Source organism: Oncorhynchus keta, chromosome 1, assembly GCF_023373465.1.
Source record: "Oncorhynchus keta strain PuntledgeMale-10-30-2019 chromosome 1, Oket_V2, whole genome shotgun sequence".
Lineage (NCBI taxonomy): Eukaryota > Metazoa > Chordata > Actinopteri > Salmoniformes > Salmonidae > Oncorhynchus > Oncorhynchus keta.
Genome location: NC_068421.1, coordinates 96357338 through 96382129, shown reverse-complemented (window position 1 = coordinate 96382129; position 24792 = coordinate 96357338). Strand labels below are relative to the sequence as shown.

The 24792-nt window shown below is 45.6% G+C and overlaps 2 protein-coding genes and 2 long non-coding RNA genes across 4 annotated transcripts; 2 read left to right on the top strand and 2 right to left on the bottom strand.

Annotated features, from left to right (window-relative positions):
• The first annotated feature begins 21 nt into the window (after positions 1 to 21).
• LOC118377582 (magnesium transporter NIPA2-like) lies at positions 22 to 16563 on the top strand. Its single transcript, XM_052467771.1, is given in 6 exon segments — positions 22 to 289; positions 5362 to 5418; positions 5550 to 5640; positions 9895 to 10055; positions 15516 to 15800; positions 15803 to 16563. Coding segments are annotated over 6 exon segments (1098 nt in total). The 5' UTR covers positions 22 to 150; the 3' UTR covers positions 16168 to 16563.
• LOC127908702 (uncharacterized) lies at positions 8851 to 9627 on the bottom strand. The gene is made up of 3 exons (XR_008068114.1): positions 9573 to 9627; positions 9427 to 9541; positions 8851 to 9357 (listed from the first exon to the last, which is right to left on the bottom strand). It is a non-coding gene; the product is annotated as an uncharacterized LOC127908702 (long non-coding RNA).
• Positions 10068 to 10344, top strand: LOC127908703 (uncharacterized). Its single transcript, XR_008068115.1, has 3 exons — positions 10068 to 10097; positions 10178 to 10215; positions 10334 to 10344. It is a non-coding gene; the product is annotated as an uncharacterized LOC127908703 (long non-coding RNA).
• LOC127908696 (cytoplasmic FMR1-interacting protein 1 homolog) lies at positions 16492 to 23526 on the bottom strand. The gene is made up of 5 exons (XM_052467773.1): positions 23403 to 23526; positions 19584 to 19822; positions 18489 to 18636; positions 17314 to 18251; positions 16492 to 17283 (listed from the first exon to the last, which is right to left on the bottom strand). Exons 1-4 carry the CDS (start codon positions 23472 to 23474, stop codon positions 18087 to 18089), a joined length of 624 nt encoding a protein of 207 aa, XP_052323733.1. The 5' UTR covers positions 23475 to 23526; the 3' UTR covers positions 16492 to 17283; positions 17314 to 18086.
• Positions 23527 to 24792: the final 1266 nt, after the last annotated feature.

Sequence of the window (24792 nt, the reverse complement as noted above, 5' to 3'; positions counted from 1 at the left end):
TGACCTAGGTAAACTTAGGTACATTGATGTGAGTCTTGTTTTGCTTACTAAAGGTACTTGGGTTGGTGACAAGTGTTCAGCTGGTCAGGAACTGCTGTGTGTGGTGGTCAATGTAACAGACAGTACGAGAACAACTCTTCCAGCGTCGCCATGGGCCAGGACAGAGGGAAGTATGATTTCTACATCGGCCTGGGACTAGCCATCAGCTCCAGCCTCTTCATAGGAGGAAGCTTCCTCCTCAAGAAGAAAGGACTACTCCGCCTGGCCAGGAAGGGACAGTGCAGAGCAGGTAGTGTTTTTGTGTTCAGTCTAGGAAAAGTTGACCATTAAATCAGTGAAATGGTTTAAATACATGAATTTGCATAATTTAGTTGAATTAAATTGCTGCGTGCGTGTTCTCGATAGTCACGTATCTCACATATGACGCGTACAGCATGCAGAGCCTCGTGTGATGAGCGGAATAGCCCATCACCTGTCAGACAATGCGAGAGCAGCTCACATGTTGGGTTTATATTTTTGTTCAGTATAATATGTCCAGGGTTGTGCTTTTTGTCTTCTGGACCAATGAAAGAAAGATGATATGACAACCAATAGAACAGGAGAGAAATTCTGGTGAATGGCATGAGGAAATCTTTCTGAAATAACTGCCTCCACATTGCTATGGCTACTTTTGAAGGAAAGCTCACATTGTGAATAAGCATAACGATGAAATGTATTTACATTGGCCGATATTTACAGAAATGAATAAAAAGTATTATTTTGCAATGGGGTTGTTTTTTGTCCCGGTCAATTTGGGCAACACGTATCTGCTTTTATCCTTTATAAATCGGCCAGCGGGCAATTACCGGCTACCGGAAAACCTGTACGGTACGCACTGTAGACACACTGTAGACATACTGTAACATGTAGCTCTGTGGCACTGTAGACACACTGTAGACACACTGTAACATGTAGCTCTGTGGCACTGTAGACACACTGTAGACACACTGTAACATGTGGCACTGAGATACACTGTAGCTCTGTGGCACTGTAGACACACTGTAGACACACTGTAACATGTGGCACTGTAGACACACTGTAACATGTAGCTCTGTGGCACTGTAGACACACTGTAACATGTAGCTCTGTGGCACTGAGATATACTTAGCTCTGTATTGTTGTAGACACACTAACATGTAGCTCTGTATGGCACTGTAGACACACTGTAACATGTAGCTCTGTGGCACTGTAGACGCACTGTACACATGTAGCTCTGTGGCACTGTAGACACACTGTAACATGTAGCTCTGTGGCACTGTAGACACACTGTAACACTGTAGACGCATGTAGCACTGTGATACACTGTAGACACACTGTAACATGTAGCTCTGTGGCACTGAGATATACTGTAACATGTAGCTCTGTATGGCACTGTAGACATACTGTAACATGTAGCTCTGTGGCACTGTAGACACACTGTAACATGTAGCTCTGTGGCACTGAGATATACAGCTCTGTATGGCACTGAGACATACTGTAGCTCTGTGACGCACTGTACACGTACTGTAGACATACTGTAGACACTGTAGACATACTGTAACATGTAGCTCTGATATACAGTACGCACTGTAGACACACTGTAACACTGTAGCTCTGTAGCACTGTAGACATACTGTACGCACTGCAGCTCTGTGGCACTGTAGACATACTGTAACATGTAGCTCTGTGGCACTGTAGCTCTGTAGCACTTAGACACAGTAACACTGTAGCTCTGTGGCACTGAGACATACAGTACGCACTGTAGCTCTGTATGGCACTGAGACATACTGTAACATGTAGCTCTGTATGGCACTGAGATATACTGTAACATGTAGCTCTGTGGCACTGTAGACATACTGTAACATGTAGCACTGTATGGCACTGAGACATACTGTAACATGTAGCTCTGTATGGCACTGAGACATACTGTAACATGTAGCTCTGTATGGCACTGAGACATACTGTAACATGTAGCTCTGTACTGGCATACTGTAACATGTAGCATGGCACTGAGACATACTGTAACATGTAGCTCTGTATGGCACTGAGATATACTGTAACATGTAGCTCTGTGGCACTTAGACATACTGTAACATGTAGCTCTATATGGCACCGAGATATACTGTAACATGTAGCTCTGTATGGCACTGAGACATACTGTAACATGTAGCTCTGTGGCACTGAGACATACTGTAACATGTAGCTCTGTATGGCACTGTAGACATACTGTAACATGTAGCACTGTATGGCACGATATACTGTAACATGTAGCTCTGTGGCACTGAGATATACTGTAACATGTAGCTCTGTATGGCACTGAGACATACTGTAACATGTAGCTCTGTGGCACTGAGACATACTGTAACATGTAGCTCTGTATGGCACTGAGATATACTGTAACATGTAGCTCTGTATGGCACTGAGACATACTGTAACATGTAGCTCTGTATGGCACTGAGACATACTGTAACATGTAGCTCTGTATGGCACTGAGACATACTGTAACATGTAGCTCTGTATGGCACTGAGATATACTGTAACATGTAGCTCTGTATGGCACTGAGATATACTGTAACATGTAGCTCTGTATGGCACTGAGATATACTGTAACATGTAGCTCTGTATGGCACTGAGATATACTGTAACATGTAGCTCTGTATGGCACTGAGATATACTGTAACATGTAGCTCTGTATGGCACTGAGATATACTGTAACATGTAGCTCTGTATGGCACTGAGATATACTGTAACATGTAGCTCTGTGGCACTGAGATATACTGTAACATGTAGCTCTGTATGGCACTGAGACATACTGTAACATGTAGCTCTGTGGCACTGAGATATACTGTAACATGTAGCTATGTATGGCACTGAGACATACTGTAACATGTAGCTCTGTATGGCACTGAGACATGTAGCTCTGTATGGCACTGAGATATACTGATGTAGCTCTGTATGGCACTGAGACATACTGTAGCATGTAGCTCTGTATGGCACTGAGATATACTGTAACATGTAGCTCTGTATGGCACTGAGATATACTGTAACATGTAGCTCTGTATGGCACTGAGACATACTGTAGCATGTAGCTCTGTATGGCACTGAGATATACTGTAACATGTAGCTCTGTATGGCACTGAGACATACTGTAACATGTAGCTCTGTATGGCACTGAGATATACTGTAACATGTAGCTCTGTATGGCACTGAGATATACTGTAGCATGTAGCTCTGTATGGCACTGAGATATACTGTAACATGTAGCTCTGTATGGCACTGAGATATACTGTAACATGTAGCTCTGTATGGCACTGAGATATACTGTAACATGTAGCTCTGTATGGCACTGAGATATACTGTAACATGTAGCTCTGTATGGCACTGAGATATACTGTAACATGTAGCTCTGTATGGCACTGAGATATACTGTAGCATGTAGCTCTGTGGCACTGAGATATACTGTAACATGTAGCTCTGTATGGCACTGAGATATACTGTAACATGTAGCTCTGTGGCACTGAGACATACTGTAGCATGTAGCTCTGTATGGCACTGAGACATACTGTAACATGTAGCTCTGTGGCACTGAGACATACTGTAACATGTAGCTCTGTGGCACTGAGATATACTGTAACATGTAGCTCTATATGGCACTGAGACATACTGTAACATGTAGCTCTGTGGCACTGAGACATACTGGCATGTAGCTCTGTGGCACTGAGACATACTGTAACATGTAGCTCTGTATGGCACTGAGATATACTGTAACATGTAGCTCTGTCACTTGACATACTGTAACATGTAGCTCTGTATGGCACTGAGATATACTGTAACATGTAGCTCTGTGGCACTGAGACATACTGAACATGTAGTACAACATACTGTAACATGTAGCTCTGTATGGCGCTGAGACATACTGTAACATGTAGCTCTGTATGGCACTGAGACATACTGTAACATGTAGCTACTGAATTGTTGACTTCTTGTCTATATAAACACCCAAATGGTACAAACATTCAGAAGGCTATGACAGTGCACTACTTCAGACCAGCGCCAAATGGTACCCTATTCCTATGTAGTGCACTACTTTAGACCAGCGCCCTATGGTACCCTATTCCCTATGTAGTGCACTACTTTAGACCAGGGCTCTATGGTACCCTATTCCCTATGTAGTGCACTACTTTAGACCAGGGCTCTATGGTACCCTATTCCCTATTCCCTATGTAGTGCACTACTTTAGACCAGGGCTCTATGATGGTACCCTATTCCCTATGTAGTGCACTACTTTAGACCAGGGCTCTATGGTACCCTATTCCCTATGTAGAGCCCTATGGTACCCTATTCCCTATGTAGAGCCCTATGGTACCCTATTCCCTATGTAGTGCACTACTTTAGACCAGGGCTCTATGGAACCCTATTCCCTATGTAGTGCACTACTTTAGACCAGAGCCCTATGGTACCCTATTCCCTATGTAGAGCCCTATGGTACCCTATTCCCTATGTAGTGCACTACTTTAGACCAGGGCTCTATGGTACCCTATTCCCTATGTAGTGCACTACTTTAGACCAGGGCTCTATGGTACCCTATTCCCTATGTAGAGCACTACTTTAGACCAGGGCTCATAGGAAGTAGTGCCCTTTGGGACACAGACCAGATAAAGATGCAGCTCGTGTCATACAGGGTCAAAGTTCACTGTTGCCAAACCTTCAGCGTAACGACATCAGAACATGTAACCCTGGTAGTTACCATAACACCCTAGAGCTTGACAGTCCACTGATGTGGTGTAACCATGGTAGTTACCATAACACCTGATGTGGTGTAACCCTGGTAGTTACCATAACACCCTAGAGCTTGACAGTCCACTGATGTGGTGTAACCCTGGTAGTTACCATAACACCTGATGTGGTGTAACCCTGGTAGTTACCATAACACCTGATGTGGTGTAACCCTGGTAGTTACCATAACACCTGATGTGGTGTAACCCTGGTAGTTACCATAACACCTGATGTGGTGTAACCCTGGTAGTTACCATAACACCTGATGTGGTGTAACCCTGGTAGTTACCATAACACCTGATGTGGTGTAACCCTGGTAGTTACCATAACACCTGATGTGGTGTAACCCTGGTAGTTACCATAACACCTGATGTGGTGTAACCCTGGTAGTTACCATAACACCTGATGTGGTGTAACCATGGTAGTTACCATAACACCTGATGTGGTGTAACCCTGGTAGTTACCATAACACCTGATGTGGTGTAACCCTGGTAGTTACCATAACATGTATGTTATCATTGAACACACATTTGAATAGTAATATAGTCCTGTTGTTTCTCTGTTTAGGCCAGGGTGGACACGCGTATCTTAAAGAATGGCTCTGGTGGGCTGGCTTATTATCAAGTAAGTGAACATTTCTACACTAAGATGACCTGTTTCAGTTCACAGTTTCCATGAGGTTATCTTGTTTTGTTTTCCTAGATCTATTTCTGTTCACCTTCGTATGTGGGGTTGATATATCTGTGTTTTCACAGTGGCGGCTGGAGAAGGGGCGAACTTCGCAGCGTACGCCTTCGCTCCTGCTACTCTCGTCACTCCTCTGGGGGCCCTCAGTGTGCTGGTCAGGTAGGTCACCCCTCTGGGGGCCCTCAGTGTGCTGGTCAGGTAGGTCTGAACTACAGACAGAAGGCAGATCATTAATGTACAGGCTGAACTACAGACCCAGTACAGACAGAAGGCAGGTCATTAATGTACAGGCTGAACTACAGACCCAGTACAGACAGAAGGCAGGTCATTAATGTACAGGCTGAACTTCAGACCCAGTACAGACAGAAGGTAGATCATTAATGTACAGGGTAAACAGGAGGGGCCCCAGTATTGACCCTTGGGGCGCGCCCACATTATAGCGAAGAGTGGGCGACAGCTCATTGATCATTGGTCTGACCCACTGGGTTCTGCCTCCAAGGTATGATTTCATCCATCTCAAGGCATTGGGTGAAAGGTATGGACAGGCAGAGGTGATGAAGATGGTGCTGACAGACAGCTCTGCTCCTAAGCAACTTAGTTTGTGTTATTTCAGAACGTACATACAGCTGGATATCAGAGCGGCGGTAACTCACCAGCATTACCACCAGAAATAACACTTTCAAGAATTGGATTCTTCGTTCGTACCCCCCAAAGAAAATGTAACTTATCCCAGAGGCTGCTCCAAGATGCCGCCGGCGGAGAAGAGGTATTGGGAGAGAGAACCCGGAGTGGACTTCTAGTCTGACTCTGGAGGCGTGCACACCATCCACCTCTTCTGAGTCTATTGCTATCTAATGTTGAGCCTCTGAACAATAAAGTAGATGAGCTCAGGGCAAGGATCTCCTTCCAGAGAGACATCGGGGACTGCAACATACTTTGTTTCACAAAATCATGGCTCTCTCTGGATATACTGTCCTCGTCCATACAGCCAGCTGGGTTCTCAGTTTATCAAGCAGACAGGAATATAGAACTGTCCGGGAAGAAGAAAGGCGGTGGTGTATGTTTCATGATTAACTACTGTGATAACGTACAGGAACTCAAGTCCTTTTGTTCACCTGACCTAGAATACCTCACAATCAAATGCCGATCGTATTACCTCCCGAGAGAATTCTCTTCAGTCGTCACAGCCGTGCATATATCCCCTCAAGCAGATACCACAATGGCTCTCAAAACTTGGCTGGAGTGTTTACAGACATATAACATTTCTCCCTGTCCCCCACATGCTTCAAGATGGCCACCGTTGTTCCTGTCCACAAGAAAGAAAAGGTAACTGAACTAAATGACTACGCCACCCCAATAGATCCACAGATGATGCACTGCCCTGTCCCATCTGGACAAGAGGAATACCTCTGTAAGAATGCGTTCATTGACTACAGCTCAGCATTCAGCACCATAGTGCCCTCCAAGCTCATCATTAGGTCTGGGCCTTTTGGGTCTCAACCCTGTGCAGCTGCAGCCACCACCTGCTTGACAATATGAAGAGTGGGACTCAGTGGTGTGTTGTGTTGGATTTTCCCCCAAAACATAACGCTTTTTGTATTCAGGACATAAAGTTCATTTTTTGCAGTATTACTTTAGTGCCTTATTGCAAACAGGATGCATGTTTTATAGGCTTCCTTTTCACTCTGTCAATTAGGTTAGTATTGTATAGTAACTACAATGTGGATCCATCCTCAGTTTTCTCCTATCACAGCCATTAAATCCCAGAGCTGTTCCCTTCCTCTCAGAGGACGCCTGTATCTTTGTCGTGACTGGATGTATTGACACACCATCTAAAGTGTAATTTAATAACTTCACCATGCTCAAAGGGGTATTCACTGTCTACTTTTAGAAAAAATGTTTAACCATCTACCTATAGGAGCCCTTTGCGAGGCATTGGAAAACCTCCCTGGTCTTTGTGCTTGAATCTGTTTGAAATTCACTGCTCGACTGAGATGGTGTAACTAGATTTTAGTGTGGTGTCATTGTGGGAGATTTTCTTGTTATACCGTACAGACTTTAACCAAATACATTTCAACTCAGTTTTTCACAATTCCTGACATTTAATCCTCGTAAAAATTCCCTGTTTTAGGTCAGTTAGGATCACCACTTTATTTTAAGAATGTGAAACGTCAGAATAATAGTAGAGAGAATTATTTATTTCAGCTTTTATTTCTTTCATCACATTCCCAGTGGGTCAGAAGTTTACATACACTCAATTAGTATTTGGTAGCATTGCCTTTAAATTGTTTAACTTTGGCCAAACGTTTTGGGTATCCTTCCACAAGCTTCCCACAATAAGTTGCGGGAATTTTGGCCCATTCCTCCTGACAGAGCTGGTGTAACTGAGTCAGGTTTGTTGGCCTCCTTGCTCACACACGCTTTTTAAATTCTGTTCACAACTTTTCTATGGGTTTGAGGTCAGGGCTTTGTGATGGCCACTTCAGTACCTTGACTTTGTTGTCCTTATGCCATTTTGCCACAACTTTGGAAGTATGCTTGGGGTCATTGAAGACCCATTTGCGACCAAGCTTTAACTTCCTGACTGATGTCTTGAGATGTTGCTTCAATATATCCACATAATTTTCCCTCCCTCATGAAGCCATCTATTTTGTGAAGTGCACCAGTCCCTCCTGCAGCAAAGCACCCCCACAACATGATGCTGCCACTCCTGTGCTTCACGGTGGGGATGGTGTTCTTCGGCTTGCAAGCCTCCCCCTTTTTCCTCCAAAGATAACGGTGGTCATTGTGGCCGACCAGAGGACATTTCTCCAAAAAGTACTATCTTTGTCCCCATGTGCAGTTGCAAACCATAGTCTGGCTTTTTATGGCCGGTTTTGGAGCAGTGGCTTCTTCCTTGCTGAGCTGCCTTTCAGGTTATGTCGATATAGGACTCGTTTTATTGTGGATATAGATACTTTTGTACCCGTTTCCTCCAGCATCTTCACAAGGTCCTTTGCTGTTGTTCTGGGATTGATTTATATTTTTTGCAGCAAAGTACGTTCATCTCTAGGAGAAAGAACGTGTCTCCTTCCTGAGCGGTATGACGGCTGCGTGGTCCCAAGGTGTTTATACTTGCGTACTATTGTTTGTACAGATGTACGTGGTACCTTCAGGCATTTGGAAATTGCTCCCAAGGATGAACCAGACTTGTGGAGGTCTACAACTTTTTGGAGGTCTTGGCTGATTTCTTTTGATTTTCCCTTGATGTCAAGCAAAGAGGCACTGAGTTTGAACGTAGGCCTTGAAATACATCCACAGGTACACCTTCAATTGAACTTATTGAGGCTCTAACAAAGGGGCTGAATATGAATTGACTCATGACATTTCAGCCTTTCATTTTGTAATTAGTAAACATTTCTAAAAACATCATTCCACTTTGACATTATGGAGTATTGTGTGTAGGCAAGTGACATTGTATCCATTTTACACCGAACCAAAATATAAACGCAACATGTAAAGTGTTGGTCCCATGTTTCATGAGCTGAAATAAAAGATCCCAGGAATGTTCCATCAGCACAAAAAGCTGATTTCTCTCCAATGTTGTGCACATCCCTGTTAGTGAACATTTCTCCTTTGCCCAGATAATCCATCCACCTGACAGGTGTGGAAAATGAAGAAGCCGATTAAACAGCATGATCATTACACAGGTGCACCTTGTGCTGGGGACAATAAAAGGCCACTCTACAATGTGCAGTTTTACATCTCAAGATTCGAGGGAGCGTGCAATTGTCATGTTGACTGCAGGAATATTTGCCAGAGAATTCCTCCCATCAGCCCAACTCCAGTACCTCCAACAGCCCAACTCCAGTACCTCCAACAGCCCAACTCCAGTACCTCCATCAGCCCAACTCCAGTACCTCCATCAGCCCAACTCCAGTACCTCCATCAGCCCAACTCCAGTACCTCCAACAGCCCAACTCCAGTACCTCCAACAGCCCAACTCCAGTACCTCCAACAGCCCAACTCCAGTACCTCCAACAGCCCAACTCCAGTACCTCCAACAGCCCAACTCCAGTACCTCCAACAGCCCATCAGCCCAACTCCAGTACCTCCAACAGCCCAACTCCAGTACCTCCAACAGCCCAACTCCAGTACCTCCAACAGCACACGTTATTGTAACCCCGGGCAAACCTGATTCAACTCGAGGGTTTGATGATTAGTTGACAAGTTGAATCAGGTGTGCTCGTCAGTTAGGCCGGTTGGACCATATGGTCTAACAGTGATGTAAAGGTGTGTGTGTTGTTGCAGGGCTGTGTGTCCATGATGTAAAGGTGTGTGTGTTGTTGCAGGGCTGTGTGTCCATGATGTAAAGGTGTGTGTGTTGTTGCAGGGCTGTGTGTCCATGATGTAAAGGTGTGTGTGTTGTTGCAGTGCGGTGCTGTCCTCGTACTTCCTGACCGAGCATCTGAACCTGCACGGGAAGCTGGGCTGTCTGCTCAGTATCTTGGGCTCTACTATCATGGTGATCCACGCCCCTCAGGAGGAAGAGATCAACAGTCTGGACCACATGGCTCGGAAACTGGTCCAGCCAGGTCAGTACCAGACAGACAGGAGAGGGAAACTGGTCCACCCAGGTCGGTACCAGACAGGAGAGGGAAACTGGTCCAGCCAGGTCGGTACCAGACAGACAGGAGAGGGAAACTGGTCCAGCCAGGTCAGTACCAGACAGGAGAGGGAAACTGGTCCACCCAGGTCGGTACCAGACAGGAGAGGGAAACTGGTCCTCCCAGGTCGGTACCAGACAGGAGAGGGAAACTGGTCCTCCCAGGTCGGTACCAGACAGACAGGAGAGGGAAACTGGTCCACCCAGGTCAGTACCAGACAGGAGAGGGAAACTGGTCCACCCAGGTCAGTACCAGACAGGAGAGGGAAACTGGTCCACCCAGGTCGGTACCAGACAGACAGGAGAGGGAAACTGGTCCACCCAGGTCGGTACCAGACAGACAGGAGAGGGAAACTGGTCCACCCAGGTCGGTACCAGACAGACAGGAGAGGGAAACTGGTCCACCCAGGTCAGTACCAGACAGACAGGAGAGGGAAACTGGTCCACCCAGGTCGGTACCAGACAGGAGAGGGAAACTGGTCCACCCAGGTCAGTACCAGACAGGAACCAGACAGGAGAGGGAAACTGGTCCTCCCAGGTCGGTACCAGACAGGAGAGGGAAACTGGTCCACCCAGGTCAGTACCAGACAGGAGAGGGAAACTGGTCCACCCAAGTCAGTATCAGACAGGAGAGGGAAACTGGTCCACCCAGGTCGGTACCAGACAGGAGAGGGAAACTGGTCCACCCAGGTCGGTACCAGACAGGAGAGGGAAACTGGTCCACCCAGGTCGGTACCAGACAGGAGAGGGAAACTGGTCCAGCCAGGTCGGTACCAGACAGGAGAGGGAAACTGGTCCACCCAGGTCGGTACCAGACAGGAGAGGGAAACTGGTCCAGCCAGGTCGGTACCAGACAGGAGAGGGAAACTGGTCCACCCAGGTCGGTACCAGACAGGAGAGGGAAACTGGTCCACCCAGGTCAGTACCAGACAGGAGAGGGAAACTGGTCCAGCCAGGTCGGTACCAGACAGGAGGAGATCATTTGGGATAGAGAACAACGTTCTTCGGTTTAACTTTTGTAATGGGAGTAATTATTTTCCTGTATTTGAGTGACTTATGGATTGATATGATAAACATGGTGAGTGACATATAATAAACATGGTGAGTGACTTATGGATTGATATGATAAACATGGTGAGTGACATATAATAAACATGGTGAGTGACTTATGGATTGATATAATAAACATGGTGAGTGACATATAATGAACATGGTGAGTGACTTATGGATTGATATAATAAACATGGTGAGTGATATATAATAAACATGGTGAGTGATATATAATACACATGGTGAGTGATATAATAAACATGGTGAGTGATATATAATAAACATGGTGAGTGACTTATGGATTGATATAATAAACATGGTGAGTGATATATAATAAACATGGTGAGTGATATATAATACACATGGTGAGTGATATAATAAACATGGTGAGTGATATATAATAAACATGGTGAGTGACTTATGGATTGATATGATAAACATGGTGAGTGATATATAATAAACATGGTGAGTGACTTATGGATTGATATGATAAACATGGTGAGTGATATATAATAAACATGGTGAGTGACTTATGGATTGATATGATAAACATGGTGAGTGATATATAATAAACATGGTGAGTGATGTATAATAAACATGGTGAGTGACTTATGGATTGATATAATAAACATGGTGAGTGACTTATGGATTGATATGATGAGTGACTTATGGATTGATATGATAAACATGGTGAGTGATATATAATAAACATGGTGAGTGACTTATGGATTGATATATAATAAACATGGTGAGTGATATATAATAAACATGGTGAGTGATATATAATAAACATGGTGAGTGATATATAATAAACATGGTGAGTGACTTATGGATTGATATATAATAAACATGGTGAGTGATATAATAAACATGGTGAGTGACTTATGGATTGATATGATAAACATGGTGAGTGATATATAATAAACATGGTGAGTGATATATAATAAACATGGTGAGTGACTTATGGATTGATATAATAAACATGGTGAGTGACTTATGGATTGATATGATGAGTGACTTATGGATTGATATGATAAACATGGTGAGTGATATATAATAAACATGGTGAGTGACTTATGGATTGATATATAATAAACATGGTGAGTGATATATAATAAACATGGTGAGTGACTTATGGATTGATATAATAAACATGGTGAGTGACTTATGGATTGATATGATAAACATGGTGAGTGACTTATGGATTGATATAATAAACATGGTGAGTGACTTATGGATTGATATAATAAACATGGTGAGTGACTTATGGATTGATATAATAAACATGGTGAGTGACTTATGGATTGATATAATAAACATGGTGAGTGATATATAATAAACATGGTGAGTGATATATAATACACATGGTGAGTGACTTATGGATTGATATAATAAACATGGTGAGTGACTTATGGATTGATATAATAAACATGGTGAGTGACTTATGGATTGATATAATAAACATGGTGAGTGACTTATGGATTGATATAATAAACATGGTGAGTGATATATAATAAACATGGTGAGTGATATATAATACACATGGTGAGTGATATAATAAACATGGTGAGTGATATATAATAAACATGGTGAGTGACTTATGGATTGATATAATAAACATGGTGAGTGATATAATAAACATGGTGAGTGATATATAATAAACATGGTGAGTGACTTATGGATTGATATGATAAACATGGTGAGTGATATATAATAAACATGGTGAGTGATATATAATAAACATGGTGAGTGACTTATGGATTGATATAATAAACATGGTGAGTGACTTATGGATTGATATGATAAACATGGTGAGTGACTTATGGATTGATATAATAAACATGGTGAGTGACTTATGGATTGATATGATGAGTGACTTATGGATTGATATGATAAACATGGTGAGTGACTTATGGATTGATATGATAAACATGGTGAGTGATATATAATAAACATGGTGAGTGACTTATGGATTGATATAATAAACATGGTGAGTGACTTATGGATTGATATGATAAACATGGTGAGTGACTTATGGATTGATATGATAAACATGGTGAGTGACTTATGGATTGATATAATAAACATGGTGAGTGATATATAATAAACATGGTGAGTGATATATAATAAACATGGTGAGTGATATATAATACACATGGTGAGTGACTTATGGATTGATATAATAAACATGGTGAGTGACTTATGGATTGATATAATAAACATGGTGAGTGACTTATGGATTGATATAATAAACATGGTGAGTGATATATAATAAACATGGTGAGTGATATATAATACACATGGTGAGTGACTTATGGATTGATATAATAAACATGGTGAGTGATATATAATAAACATGGTGAGTGATATATAATACACATGGTGAGTGACTTATGGATTGATATAATAAACATGGTGAGTGACTTATGGATTGATATAATAAACATGGTGAGTGATATATAATACACATGGTGAGTGACTTATGGATTGATATAATAAACATGGTGAGTGACTTATGGATTGATATAATAAACATGGTGAGTGATATATAATACACATGGTGAGTGACTTATGGATTGATATAATAAACATGGTGAGTGACTTATGGATTGATATAATAAACATGGTGAGTGACTTATGGATTGATATAATAAACATGGTGAGTGACTTATGGATTGATATAATAAACATGGTGAGTGACTTATGGATTGATATATGATAAACATGGTGAGTGATATGATAAACATGGTGAGTGACTTATGGATTGATATAATAAACATGGTGAGTGACTTATGGATTGATATAATAAACATGGTGAGTGACTTATGGATTGATATAATAAACATGGTGAGTGATATATAATAAACATGGTGAGTGATATATAATACACATGGTGAGTGATATAATAAACATGGTGAGTGATATATAATAAACATGGTGAGTGACTTATGGATTGATATAATAAACATGGTGAGTGATATATAATAAACATGGTGAGTGATATATAATACACATGGTTGTGTGTGGAGGTGCAGACTGATTCATTCCCGTAGGAAGGGAAATAGGAGTTGACCATGTATGTTTAGGTACCATATTTATACTGTTAGTCTATAATGATCTGTTTTAGGTACTGCTGTTAGTCTATAATTATACAGTTTATAATCTGTTTTAGGTACTGCTGTTAGTCTATAATTATACAGTTTATAATCTGTTTTAGGTACTGCTGTTCCTACTGTCTGACCTGTTCATCACTGTTGGATTCTGGGTTCAACTTGGAACATTGCGGTCCTAGAGACTGGTTTTTACACCAGAGGATTCTGGGTTCAACTTGGAACATTGCGGTCCTAGAGACTGGTTTTTACACCAGAGGATTCTGGGTTCAACTTGGAACATTGCTGTCCTAGAGACTGGTTTTTACACCAGAGGATTCTGGGTTCAACTTGGAACATTGCGGTCCTAGAGACTGGTGTTTACACCAGAAGGTAATGGTTATCGGTAGGAGCCAGATGGCGGTGGAATGTGCTGGATGGATGAGAGGAAGTCACAGGATTGCTAGAGGGGATATCTGTGGATTAGGCAAATGAGGGGTTGAGGTCAGATCCCCTTCAGGGAGAAATGATGGTTCATTACCCTATCACTTCCTCTTCCTGTGGGACCATAAGATGTAAGGATTGGAGAGGAGGAGTATATACATACTAGTTGTGGTGGGAAGAATTCAACTACCATACCGTCCGTTTAGATATTTACTCTGAATTATAACAGACTGTTGAATGTTGTGGTTAAAGTTTGTCTTCAGACACCGATTCTGTAGCAGTGGATATTGTGACAGCCTCTGGCTGGTGTTTACAGAACATTTGGTATTGTCTGATTAGGATATAGAGGGCTTGGCTGGGGTTTACAGAACATTTGGTACTGTCTGATTAGGATATAGAGGGCTTGGCTGGGGTTTACAGAACATTTGGTATTGTCTGATTAGGATATAGATGGCTTGGCTGGGGTTTACAGAACATTTGGTATTGTCTGATTAGGATATAGATGGCTTGGCTGGGGTTTACAGAACATTTGGTGCCTTCTGATTTAATATATATAAGAATGTTACTTTTTCTATGCTGGATGTTGCAACTTGATTTATGATAGACTTTATCCCGGACTGCTCTTTGAATCCCCTTTACAAGTGGTCTTTTGTAGCTCAGTTGGTAGAGCATGGTGCTTGTCATGCCAGGGTAGTAGGTTTGATTCCTGGGACCACTCATTTGTAAAAGTGTATGCATATGATTAAGTCGCTTTGGATGAAAGCATCTCCTTCGTTATGTTTCTAATGATCCTTCCTCTTCCTCAGGTTTCCTGGTGTTTGCCACCTTCGTCATCATCGTAGCGCTCATCTTCATCTTGGTGGTGGGCCCTCGGCACGGCCAGACCAACATCATGGTGTATATTACCATCTGCTCTGTGATAGGAGCTCTGTCGGTGTCGTGTGTGAAGGGGTTGGGCATCGCCATCAAAGAGGCCATAGCTGGGAGGTCCGTGGTGGGGAACCCTTTAGCCTGGGTCTTACTGCTCGGGCTGGTGGCCTGCGTCTCCACTCAGATCAACTACCTGAACAAGGCTCTGGATATCTTCAACACCTCCTGGTCACACCCATCTACTACGTGTTCTTCACCACCTCAGTCCTCTCCTGCTCTGCCATCCTCTTCAAGGAGTGGGAGCACATGGCTACTGCTGATGTTATCGGGACTCTGAGTGGGTTCCTGACCATTATAGTTGGTATCTTTCTGCTCCATGCCTTTAAGGACCTTAGTGTGAGCCTGTCCACGCTGGCGGTGTCCATCAGGAAGGACGAGAGGCCCGGGCCGGCAGCTAACGGAGTGGCAACACACGGCAGCTACGAACTGCTGCGCAATGACTCCACAGACATGAACCTGGAGGAGAGGGAGGTGGGCCTGCCGTTTGACAGCCTGTCCAGGAGGAATGGTGATATGACAGCCTCTTAGGGGACCTAGCTGGCGGTCTGGTGTAGTTCTACTGACTAGGACCATGACATTGGTGTGAATGTTTGGAGACACTCGACTCTAGGAAAGAAAAGAAAACCTGTGACACGGATGGACCAACTGATTGTGTTTCCCTGGATATGTGACTACGTGGACGGAGCTCCATAGAGCGGTCGATGTTTAACCAGCCACTGATTTAATATATTCAACCCCTGTGGAGATCCCAGGTCTTTGTCTGGTCAAAGGAAGAGTTTCTGAAAATCACCATTAACCTTTTTTGTTGTTGTATTGTTTGCGTAAAAAAAAATGTTCTCAAGAACAAGCAGAGATTTGTTATATATTTATTGAATTAAAAATGATTCCAAAAAGGCACAGTGAATAAATGATTATAAGTAAGAACTTGGTTTCCTTTAAGCTGCTGATGTTTAACGAATCAGACTATTTCTCATTGACTACAGGCTACTGTTCACCAATTACATCCCACCACCACAAACCCCTTAAATAATCATTTGATAGTTTAAATGCTCCAGAAAACAGAAAGAGTTTAGAATGAAAACGGCTATTAAGATCATAAGGCACAAACAGTTGTCAAGGAAGTTAGACCTCACGCCTTGTTCACACTGGCAGTTTGTCAAGGAAGTTAGACCTCACGCCTTGTTCACACTGGCAGTTTGTCAAGGTAGTTAGACCTCACGCCTTGTTCACACTGGCAGTTTGTCAAGGAAGTTAGACCTCACGCCTTGTTCACACTGGCAGTTTGTCAAGGAAGTTAGACCTCACGCCTTGTTCACACTGGCAGTTTGTCAGGGAAGTTAGACCTCACGCCTTGTTCACACTGGCAGTTTGTCAAGGAAGTTAGACCTCACGCCTTGTTCACACTGGCAGTTTGTCAAGGAAGTTAGACCTCACGCCTTGTTCACACTGGCAGTTTGTCAGGGAAGTTAGACCTCACGCCTTGTTCACACTGGCAGTTTGTCAAGGAAGTTAGACCTCACGCCTTGTTCACACTGGCAGTTTGTCAGGGAAGTTAGACCTCACGCCTTGTTCACACTGGCAGTTTGTCAAGGAAGTTAGACCTCACGCCTTGTTCACACTGGCAGTTTGTCAGGGAAGTTAGACCTCACGCCTTGTTTGTCAAGGAAGTTAGACCTCACGCCTTGTTCACACTGGCAGTTTGTCAAGGTAGTTAGACCTCACGCCTTGTTCACACTGGCAGTTTGTCAAGGAAGTTAGACTTCACACTGGCAGTTTGTCAAGGAAGTTAGACCTCACGCCTTGTTCACACTGGCAGTTTGTCAGGGAAGTTAGACCTCACGCCTTGTTCACACTGGCAGTTTGAAGTGATCTGCTTCCTGCCGTCTGAACAGCCAAAGAACACACGGAAGGGGACTTTTGCCTGAACGGTCAAATCTCATTTATTTCCCCAACATATCTTGTTGCTTGCTGGCTACTCTGACAGTTTGACAAGAACATGTGGTAACTAACTAGCGTGTTATTTAGAAACGAATGAGTGATTGTGCTAGAAAGCCCAACGGCTAGCTAGTTGACTGCTGTGGCCTTCGGGGCAGGGGTGTCAAACTCACCACCACCAATCAGCCTGCACACACCTGTTGTTACTATGACAACCAGCGTAGCGATGTCAGCTGTCTGAACACACATCTAGTTTGAACATTAAGGCAATAAGTGTGAACAAAGGCTTTAGTCTCGCTGCTGCTTAAAAAGCTAAAAGGTGGAAGAAGCAGATTAAGGAATATTGTGTGTCTAGTCTGATGGGTTTACGTTCCAAAAGGCACCCTATTCCCTATGTAGTGCCGTTTATATAAAGTAGTGTCCTATATAGGGCATAGGGTGCCATTTCAGACACATCCTCTGTGTCTAGTCTGACATGGGATGGTACTATAGGAGACGTGCACCGGTCAATCTCAGTTGCTGGCCAGGGATTGGTGGATAGGAGGCTGGAAACACCGGACGTGCTCCACTGGCATGTTCTCTCCATCACCTGACTTCAGGTACTTGTTCAGGATGGCAAAGATCTCGTCGTTGAGGACCTGGAACTTGCGGATTCTGTCCACCATCTTTTTAAGAGGCTGAGGAAGGAGAGGGAAAATGATCATTGATCTAGAAGACAAGAGGTGGATACCAAAAAGACCCAAAGCATGACACCCCCGTCAAAGTCTAAAATGTGTCCATGGTCATACTGACGAGAACTTATCCAATGACAAATGTTAGTTCTCGTTGCAAAACCTTTTTGCTACGGTTTGCACTAATTAACACGTTTGGGATCTGAAGGTTCTAGTGTCGCTGACCCCTGACCCTCCACTCACCACACTCTTGATGATCTCATCCTTTCCATCGTGTTTCTGCACCTTCAGCAGGTGATAGCTGAAGTCCAGGATGTCAAAGCGTCTCTGTTGACCCAGTAGGGAGATGATCATACACCCAGCCCAGTGGAGACCGTCCCCGAAACACTGCCTGGAAAATACAACACAGGTTATATACCCAGCCCAGTGGAGACCGTACAGAGCAGTGTAAACCCCTCAGAGATCACCCCTCTATACAGAGCAGAGATCACCCCCCCTTCTATACAGAGCAGAGATCACCCCCCCTTCTATACAGAGCAGAGATCACCCCCCCTTCTATACAGAGCAGAGATCACCCCCCCTTCTATACAGAGCAGAGATCACCCCCCTCTATACAGAGCAGAGATCACCCCCTTCTATACAGAGCAGAGATCACCCCCTTCTATACAGAGCAGAGATCACCCCCCTTCTATACAGAGCAGAGATCACCCCCCTTCTATACAGAGCAGAGATCACCCCCTTCTATACAGAGCAGAGATCACCCCCCCTTCTATACAGAGCAGTGTAAACCCCTCAGAGATCACCCCCTCTATACAGAGCAGTGTAAACCCCTCAGAGATCACCCCCCTCTATACAGAGCAGTGTAAACCCCTCAGAGATCACCCCCCTCTATACAGAGCAGTGTAAACCCCTCAGAGATCACCCCCTCTATACAGAGCAGTGTAAACCCCTCAGAGATCACCCCCCCTCTATACAGAGCAGTGTAAACCCCTCAGAGATCACCCCCTCTATACAGAGCAGTGTAAACCCCTCAGAGATCACCCCCTCTATACAGAGCAGTGTAAACCCCTCAGAGATCACCCCCCTCTATACAGAGCAGTGTAAACCCCTCAGAGATCACCCCCTCTATACAGAGCAGTGAAAACCCCTGAGAGATCACCCCCTCTATACAGAGCAGTGTAAACCCCTCAGAGATCACCCCCCCCCTCTATACAGAGCAGTGTAAACCCCTCAGAGATCACCCCCCCTCTATACAGAGCAGTGTAAACCCCTCAGAGATCCCCCCCTCTATACAGAGCAGAGTAAACCCTTCTAGACCGATGCTGTGTCACTACTCACTCCACGGTGAACTCGTGTGCTCCTACAGGGATGCAGTAAACAAACTGCATGGCGCTCCACAGCCGGTGAAACTCCACACACTCGTCCACGTGCATCACGCCGTTGCTGGGCAACGGGCCGCGCCAGATGGGGTCGTCCAGGAAACCGCGGACGCGAGTCAGGATGACCTCGAACATGGACAGGCCACAGCACAGACGCTCTTTGGTCAGCAGGTCACCTTCACGAGCTATGGCTATTTGCTACAGGGGGGAGGGAGACGGAGGAAGAGGAGGGAGGGAGACGGAGGAAGAGGGTAGAGATGAGATTCCGTGTACAGCCACAGAAGTATGGGGCAGTGCTGGTGTTTACTAAGGCAGTGTGATGGTTCCCAGTACTGGTATTAACTAAGGCAGTGTGATGGTTCCCAGGGCTGGTATTAACTAAGGCAGTGTGATGGTTCCCAGTACTGGTATTAACTAAGGCAGTGTGATGGTACCTGTGGGGTTCCCAGGGCTGGTGTTTACTAAGGCAGTGTGATGGTACCCAGTACTGGTATTAACTAAGGCAGTGTGATGGTTCCCAGGGCTGGTATTAACTAAGGCAGTGTGATGGTTCCCAGTACTGGTATTAACTAAGGCAGTGTGCTGGTGTTTACTAAGGCAGTGTGATGGTACCTGTGGGGTTCCCAGGGCTGGTGTTTACTAAGGCAGTGTGATGGTACCCAGTACTGGTATTAACTAAGGCAGTGTGATGGTTCCCAGGGCTGGTATTAACTAAGGCAGTGTGATGGTTCCCAGTACTGGTATTAACTAAGGCAGTGTGCTGGTGTTTACTAAGGCAGTGTGATGGTACCTGTGGGGTTCCCAGGGCTGGTGTTTACTAAGGCAGTGTGATGGTACCTGTGGGGTTCCCAGGGCTGGTATTAACTAAGGCAGTGTGATGGTTCCCAGTACTGGTATTAACTAAGGCAGTGTGCTGGTGTTTACTAAGGCAGTGTGATGGTACCTGTGGGGTTCCCAGGTCTGGCGTTTACTACGGCAGTGTGATGGTACCTGTGGGGTTCCCAGGGCTGGTATTAACTAAGGCAGTGTGATGGTTCCCAGTACTGGTATTAACTAAGGCAGTGTGCTGGTGTTTACTAAGGCAGTGTGATGGTACCTGTGGGGTTCCCAGGGCTGGTGTTTACTAAGGCAGTGTGATGGTTCCCAGGGCTGGTGTTAACTAAGGCAGTGTGATGGTACCTGTGGGGTTCCCAGGGCTGGTGTTTACTAAGGCAGTGTGATGGTGGCAGTGTGATGGTACCTGTGGGGTTCCCAGGGCTGGTGTTTACTAAGGCAGCGTGATGGTTCCTGTGGGGTTCACTAAGGCAGTGTGATGGTTCCCAGGGCTGGTGTTAACTAAGGCAGTGTGATGGTACCTGTGGGGTTCACTAAGGCAGTGTGATGGTACCTGTGGGGTTCACAGGGCTGGTGTTTACTAAGGCAGCGCGATGGTTCCTGTGGGGTTCACTAAGGCAGTGTGATGGTACCTGTGGGGTTCACTAAGGCAGTGTGATGGTTCCTGTGGGGTTCCCAGGGCTGGTGTTTACTAAGGCAGCGCGATGGTTCCTGTGGGGTTCCCAGGGCTGGTGTTTACTAAGGCAGTGTGATGGTACCTGTGGAGTTCCCAGGGCTGGTGTTTACTAAGGCAGTGTGATGGTTCCCAGTACTGGTGTTAACTAAGGCAGTGTGATGGTACCTGTGGGGTTCCCAGGGCTGGTGTTTACTAAGGCAGTGTGATGGTTCCTGTGGGGTTCCCAGGGCTGGTGTTAACTAAGGCAGTGTGATGGTTCCCAGGGCTGGTGTTTACTAAGGCAGTGTGATGGTACCTGTGGAGTTCCCAGGGCTGGTGTTTACTAAGGCAGTGTGATGGTTCCTGTGGGGTTCACTAAGGCAGTGTGATGGTACCTGTGGGGTTCCCAGGGCTGGTGTTTACTAAGGCAGTGTGATGGTTCCTGTGGGGTTCCCAGGGCTGGTGTTTACTAAGGCAGTGTGATGGTACCTGTGGGGTTCCCAGGGCTGGTGTTTACTAAGGCAGTGTGATGGTTCCTGTGGGGTTCCCAGGGCTGGTGTTTACTAAGGCAGTGTGATGGTACCTGTGGGGTTCCCAGGGCTGGTGTTTACTAAGGCAGTGTGATGGTACCTGTGGGGTTCCCAGGGCTGGTGTTAACTAAGGCAGTGTGATGGTACCTGTGGGGTTCCCAGTACTGGTGTTAACTAAGGCAGTGTGATGGTACCTGTGGGGTTCCCAGGGCTGGTGTTTACTAAGGCAGTGTGATGGTACCTGTGGGGTTCCCAGGGCTGGTGTTTACTAAGGCAGTGTGATGGTTCCTGTGGGGTTTACTAAGGCAGTGTGATGGTACCTGTGGGGTTCACTAAGGCAGTGTGATGGTACCTGTGGGGTTCACTAAGGCAGTGTGATGGTACCTGTGGGGTTCACTAAGGCAGTGTGATGGTACCTGTGGGGTTCACTAAGGCAGTGTGATGGTACCTGTGGGGTTCACTAAGGCAGTGTGATGGTACCTGTGGGGTTCACTAAGGCAGTGTGATGGTACCTGTGGGGTTCACTAAGGCAGTGTGATGGTACCTGTGGGGTTCACTAAGGCAGTGTGATGGTACCTGTGGGGTTCACTAAGGCAGTGTGATGGTACCTGTGGGGTTCACTAAGGCAGTGTGATGGTACCTGTGGGGTTCACTAAGGCAGTGTGATGGTACCTGTGGGGTTCCCAGGGCTGGTGTTTACTAAGGCAGTGTGATGGTGGCAGTGTGATGGTACCTGTGGGGTTCCCAGGGCTGGTGTTTACTAAGGCAGTGTGATGGTACCTGTGGGGTTCCCAGGGCTGGTGTTTACTAAGGCAGTGTGATGGTTCCTGTGGGGTTCACTAAGGCAGTGTGATGGTACCTGTGGGGTTCCCAGGGCTGGTGTTTACTAAGGCAGTGTGATGGTACCTGTGGGGTTCCCAGGGCTGGTGTTTACTAAGGCAGTGTGATGGTACCTGTGGGGTTCCCAGGGCTGGTGTTTACTAAGGCAGTGTGATGGTACCTGTGGGGTTCCCAGGGCTGGTGTTTACTAAGGCAGTGTGATGGTACCTGTGGGGTTCCCAGGGCTGGTGTTTACTAAGGCAGTGTGATGGTACCTGTGGGGTTCCCAGGGCTGGTGTTTACTAAGGCAGTGTGATGGTACCTGTGGGGTTCCCAGGGCTGGTGTTTACTAAGGCAGTGTGATGGTTCCTGTGGGGTTTACTAAGGCAGTGTGATGGTACCTGTGGGGTTCACTAAGGCAGTGTGATGGTTCATGTGGGGTTTACTAAGGCAGTGTGATGGTACCTGTGGGGTTCACTAAGGCAGTGTGATGGTACCTGTGGGGTTCACTAAGGCAGTGTGATGGTACCTGTGGGGTTCACTAAGGCAGTGTGATGGTACCTGTGGGGTTCCCAGGGCTGGTGTTTACTAAGGCAGTGTGATGGTACCTGTGGGGTTCCCAGGGCTGGTGTTAACTAAGGCAGTGTGATGGTACCTGTGGGGTTCACTAAGGCAGTGTGATGGTTCCTGTGGGGTTCACTAAGGCAGTGTGATGGTACCTGTGGGGTTCACTAAGGCAGTGTGATGGTACCTGTGGGGTTCACTAAGGCAGTGTGATGGTACCTGTGGGGTTCACTAAGGCAGTGTGATGGTACCTGTGGGGTTCACTAAGGCAGTGTGATGGTACCTGTGGGGTTCACTAAGGCAGTGTGATGGTACCTGTGGGGTTCCCAGGGCTGGTGTTTACTAAGGCAGTGTGATGGTGGCAGTGTGATGGTACCTGTGGGGTTCCCAGGCGTTCTATCAGAGGAACCAGGTGCAGGGCTGTGTACTTAGCCTCCAGGCGTTTCATCTTGGCATCAAGACGCTCACCCTCTGAGAAGAGACAAGAGATCCATTCAGACAGAATGACACGTGATCCACTCAGACTGACAGTAGTGATCCACTCAGACAGACACGTGATCCACTCAGACAGACAGTAGTGATCCACTCAGACAGACAGTAGTGATCCACTCAGACAGACAGTAGTGATCCACTCAGACAGACAGTAGTGATCCACTCAGACAGACAGTAGTGATCCACTCAGACAGACAGTAGTGATCCACTCAGACAGACAGTAGTGATCCACTCAGACAGACAGTAGTGATCCACTCAGACAGACAGTAGTGATCCACTCAGACAGACAGTAGTGATCCACTCAGACAGACAGTAGTGATCCACTCAGACAGACAGTAGTGATCCACTCAGACAGACAGTAGTGATCCACTCAGACAGACAGTAGTGATCCACTCAGACAGACAGTAGTGATCCACTCAGACAGACAGTAGTGATCCACTCAGACAGACAGTAGTGATCCACTCAGACAGACAGTAGTGATCCACTCAGACAGACAGTAGTGATCCACTCAGACAGACAGTAGTGATCCACTCAGACAGACAGTAGTGATCCACTCAGACAGACAGTAGTGATCCACTCAGACAGACAGTAGTGATCCACTCAGACAGACAGTAGTGATCCACTCAGACTGACACATGCACCACTCAGACAGACAGTAGTGATCCACTCAGACAGACAGTAGTGATCCACTCAGACAGACAGTAGTGATCCACATGGACCACTCAGACAGACAGTAGTGATCCACTCAGACAGACAGTAGTGATCCACTCAGACAGACAGTAGTGATCCACTCAGACAGACAGTAGTGATCCACTCAGACAGACAGTAGTGATCCACTCAGACATGGACACATGCACCACTCAGACAGACAGTAGTGATCCACTTCAGAAGACAGACAGTAGTGATCCACCTGAAGACAGACAGTAGTGATCCACTCAGACCGGTATGAGGGTTAGCTCTCAGGCTAGTATGGAAGGCGGCTGGTGGAAGCACCACTCTTGACAGACAAAGGTGGCCGGTATGAGGGTTAGCTCTCAGGCTAGTATGGAAAGAGGGTTAGCTGAAAGTGGCCACTCTCCAGGCAGACTGATGGAAAGTGGCTGGTATGAGGGTGATCTACTCAGGCTGACACATGAGGGTTAGCACTGAAAGTCTGACACTATGACAGCTCAGGCTACAGAACAAAGCTAAAGGAAATTATTACTCTTTGAAAGTGGCATGAGGGTTAGCCTCAGGCTAGTATGGAAAGTGGCTGGAGGGTTAGCTCTCAGGCA

What these genes read in the sequence shown, in the direction of transcription:
- LOC127908696 (XM_052467773.1), bottom strand. Translation starts at nt 23,474, where the DNA reads ATGAAACGCCTGGAGGCTAAGTACACAGCCCTGCACCTGGTTCCTCTG. An exon ending in GCACACGAGTTCACCGTGGA is followed by an intron (nt 18,637 to 19,583) that starts GTGAGTAGTGAC and finishes TGTATTTTCCAG; the next exon opens with GCAGTGTTTCGGGGACGGTC. An exon ending in ATGAGATCATCAAGAGTGTG is followed by an intron (nt 18,252 to 18,488) that starts GTGAGTGGAGGG and finishes CTCCTTCCTCAG; the next exon opens with CCTCTTAAAAAGATGGTGGA.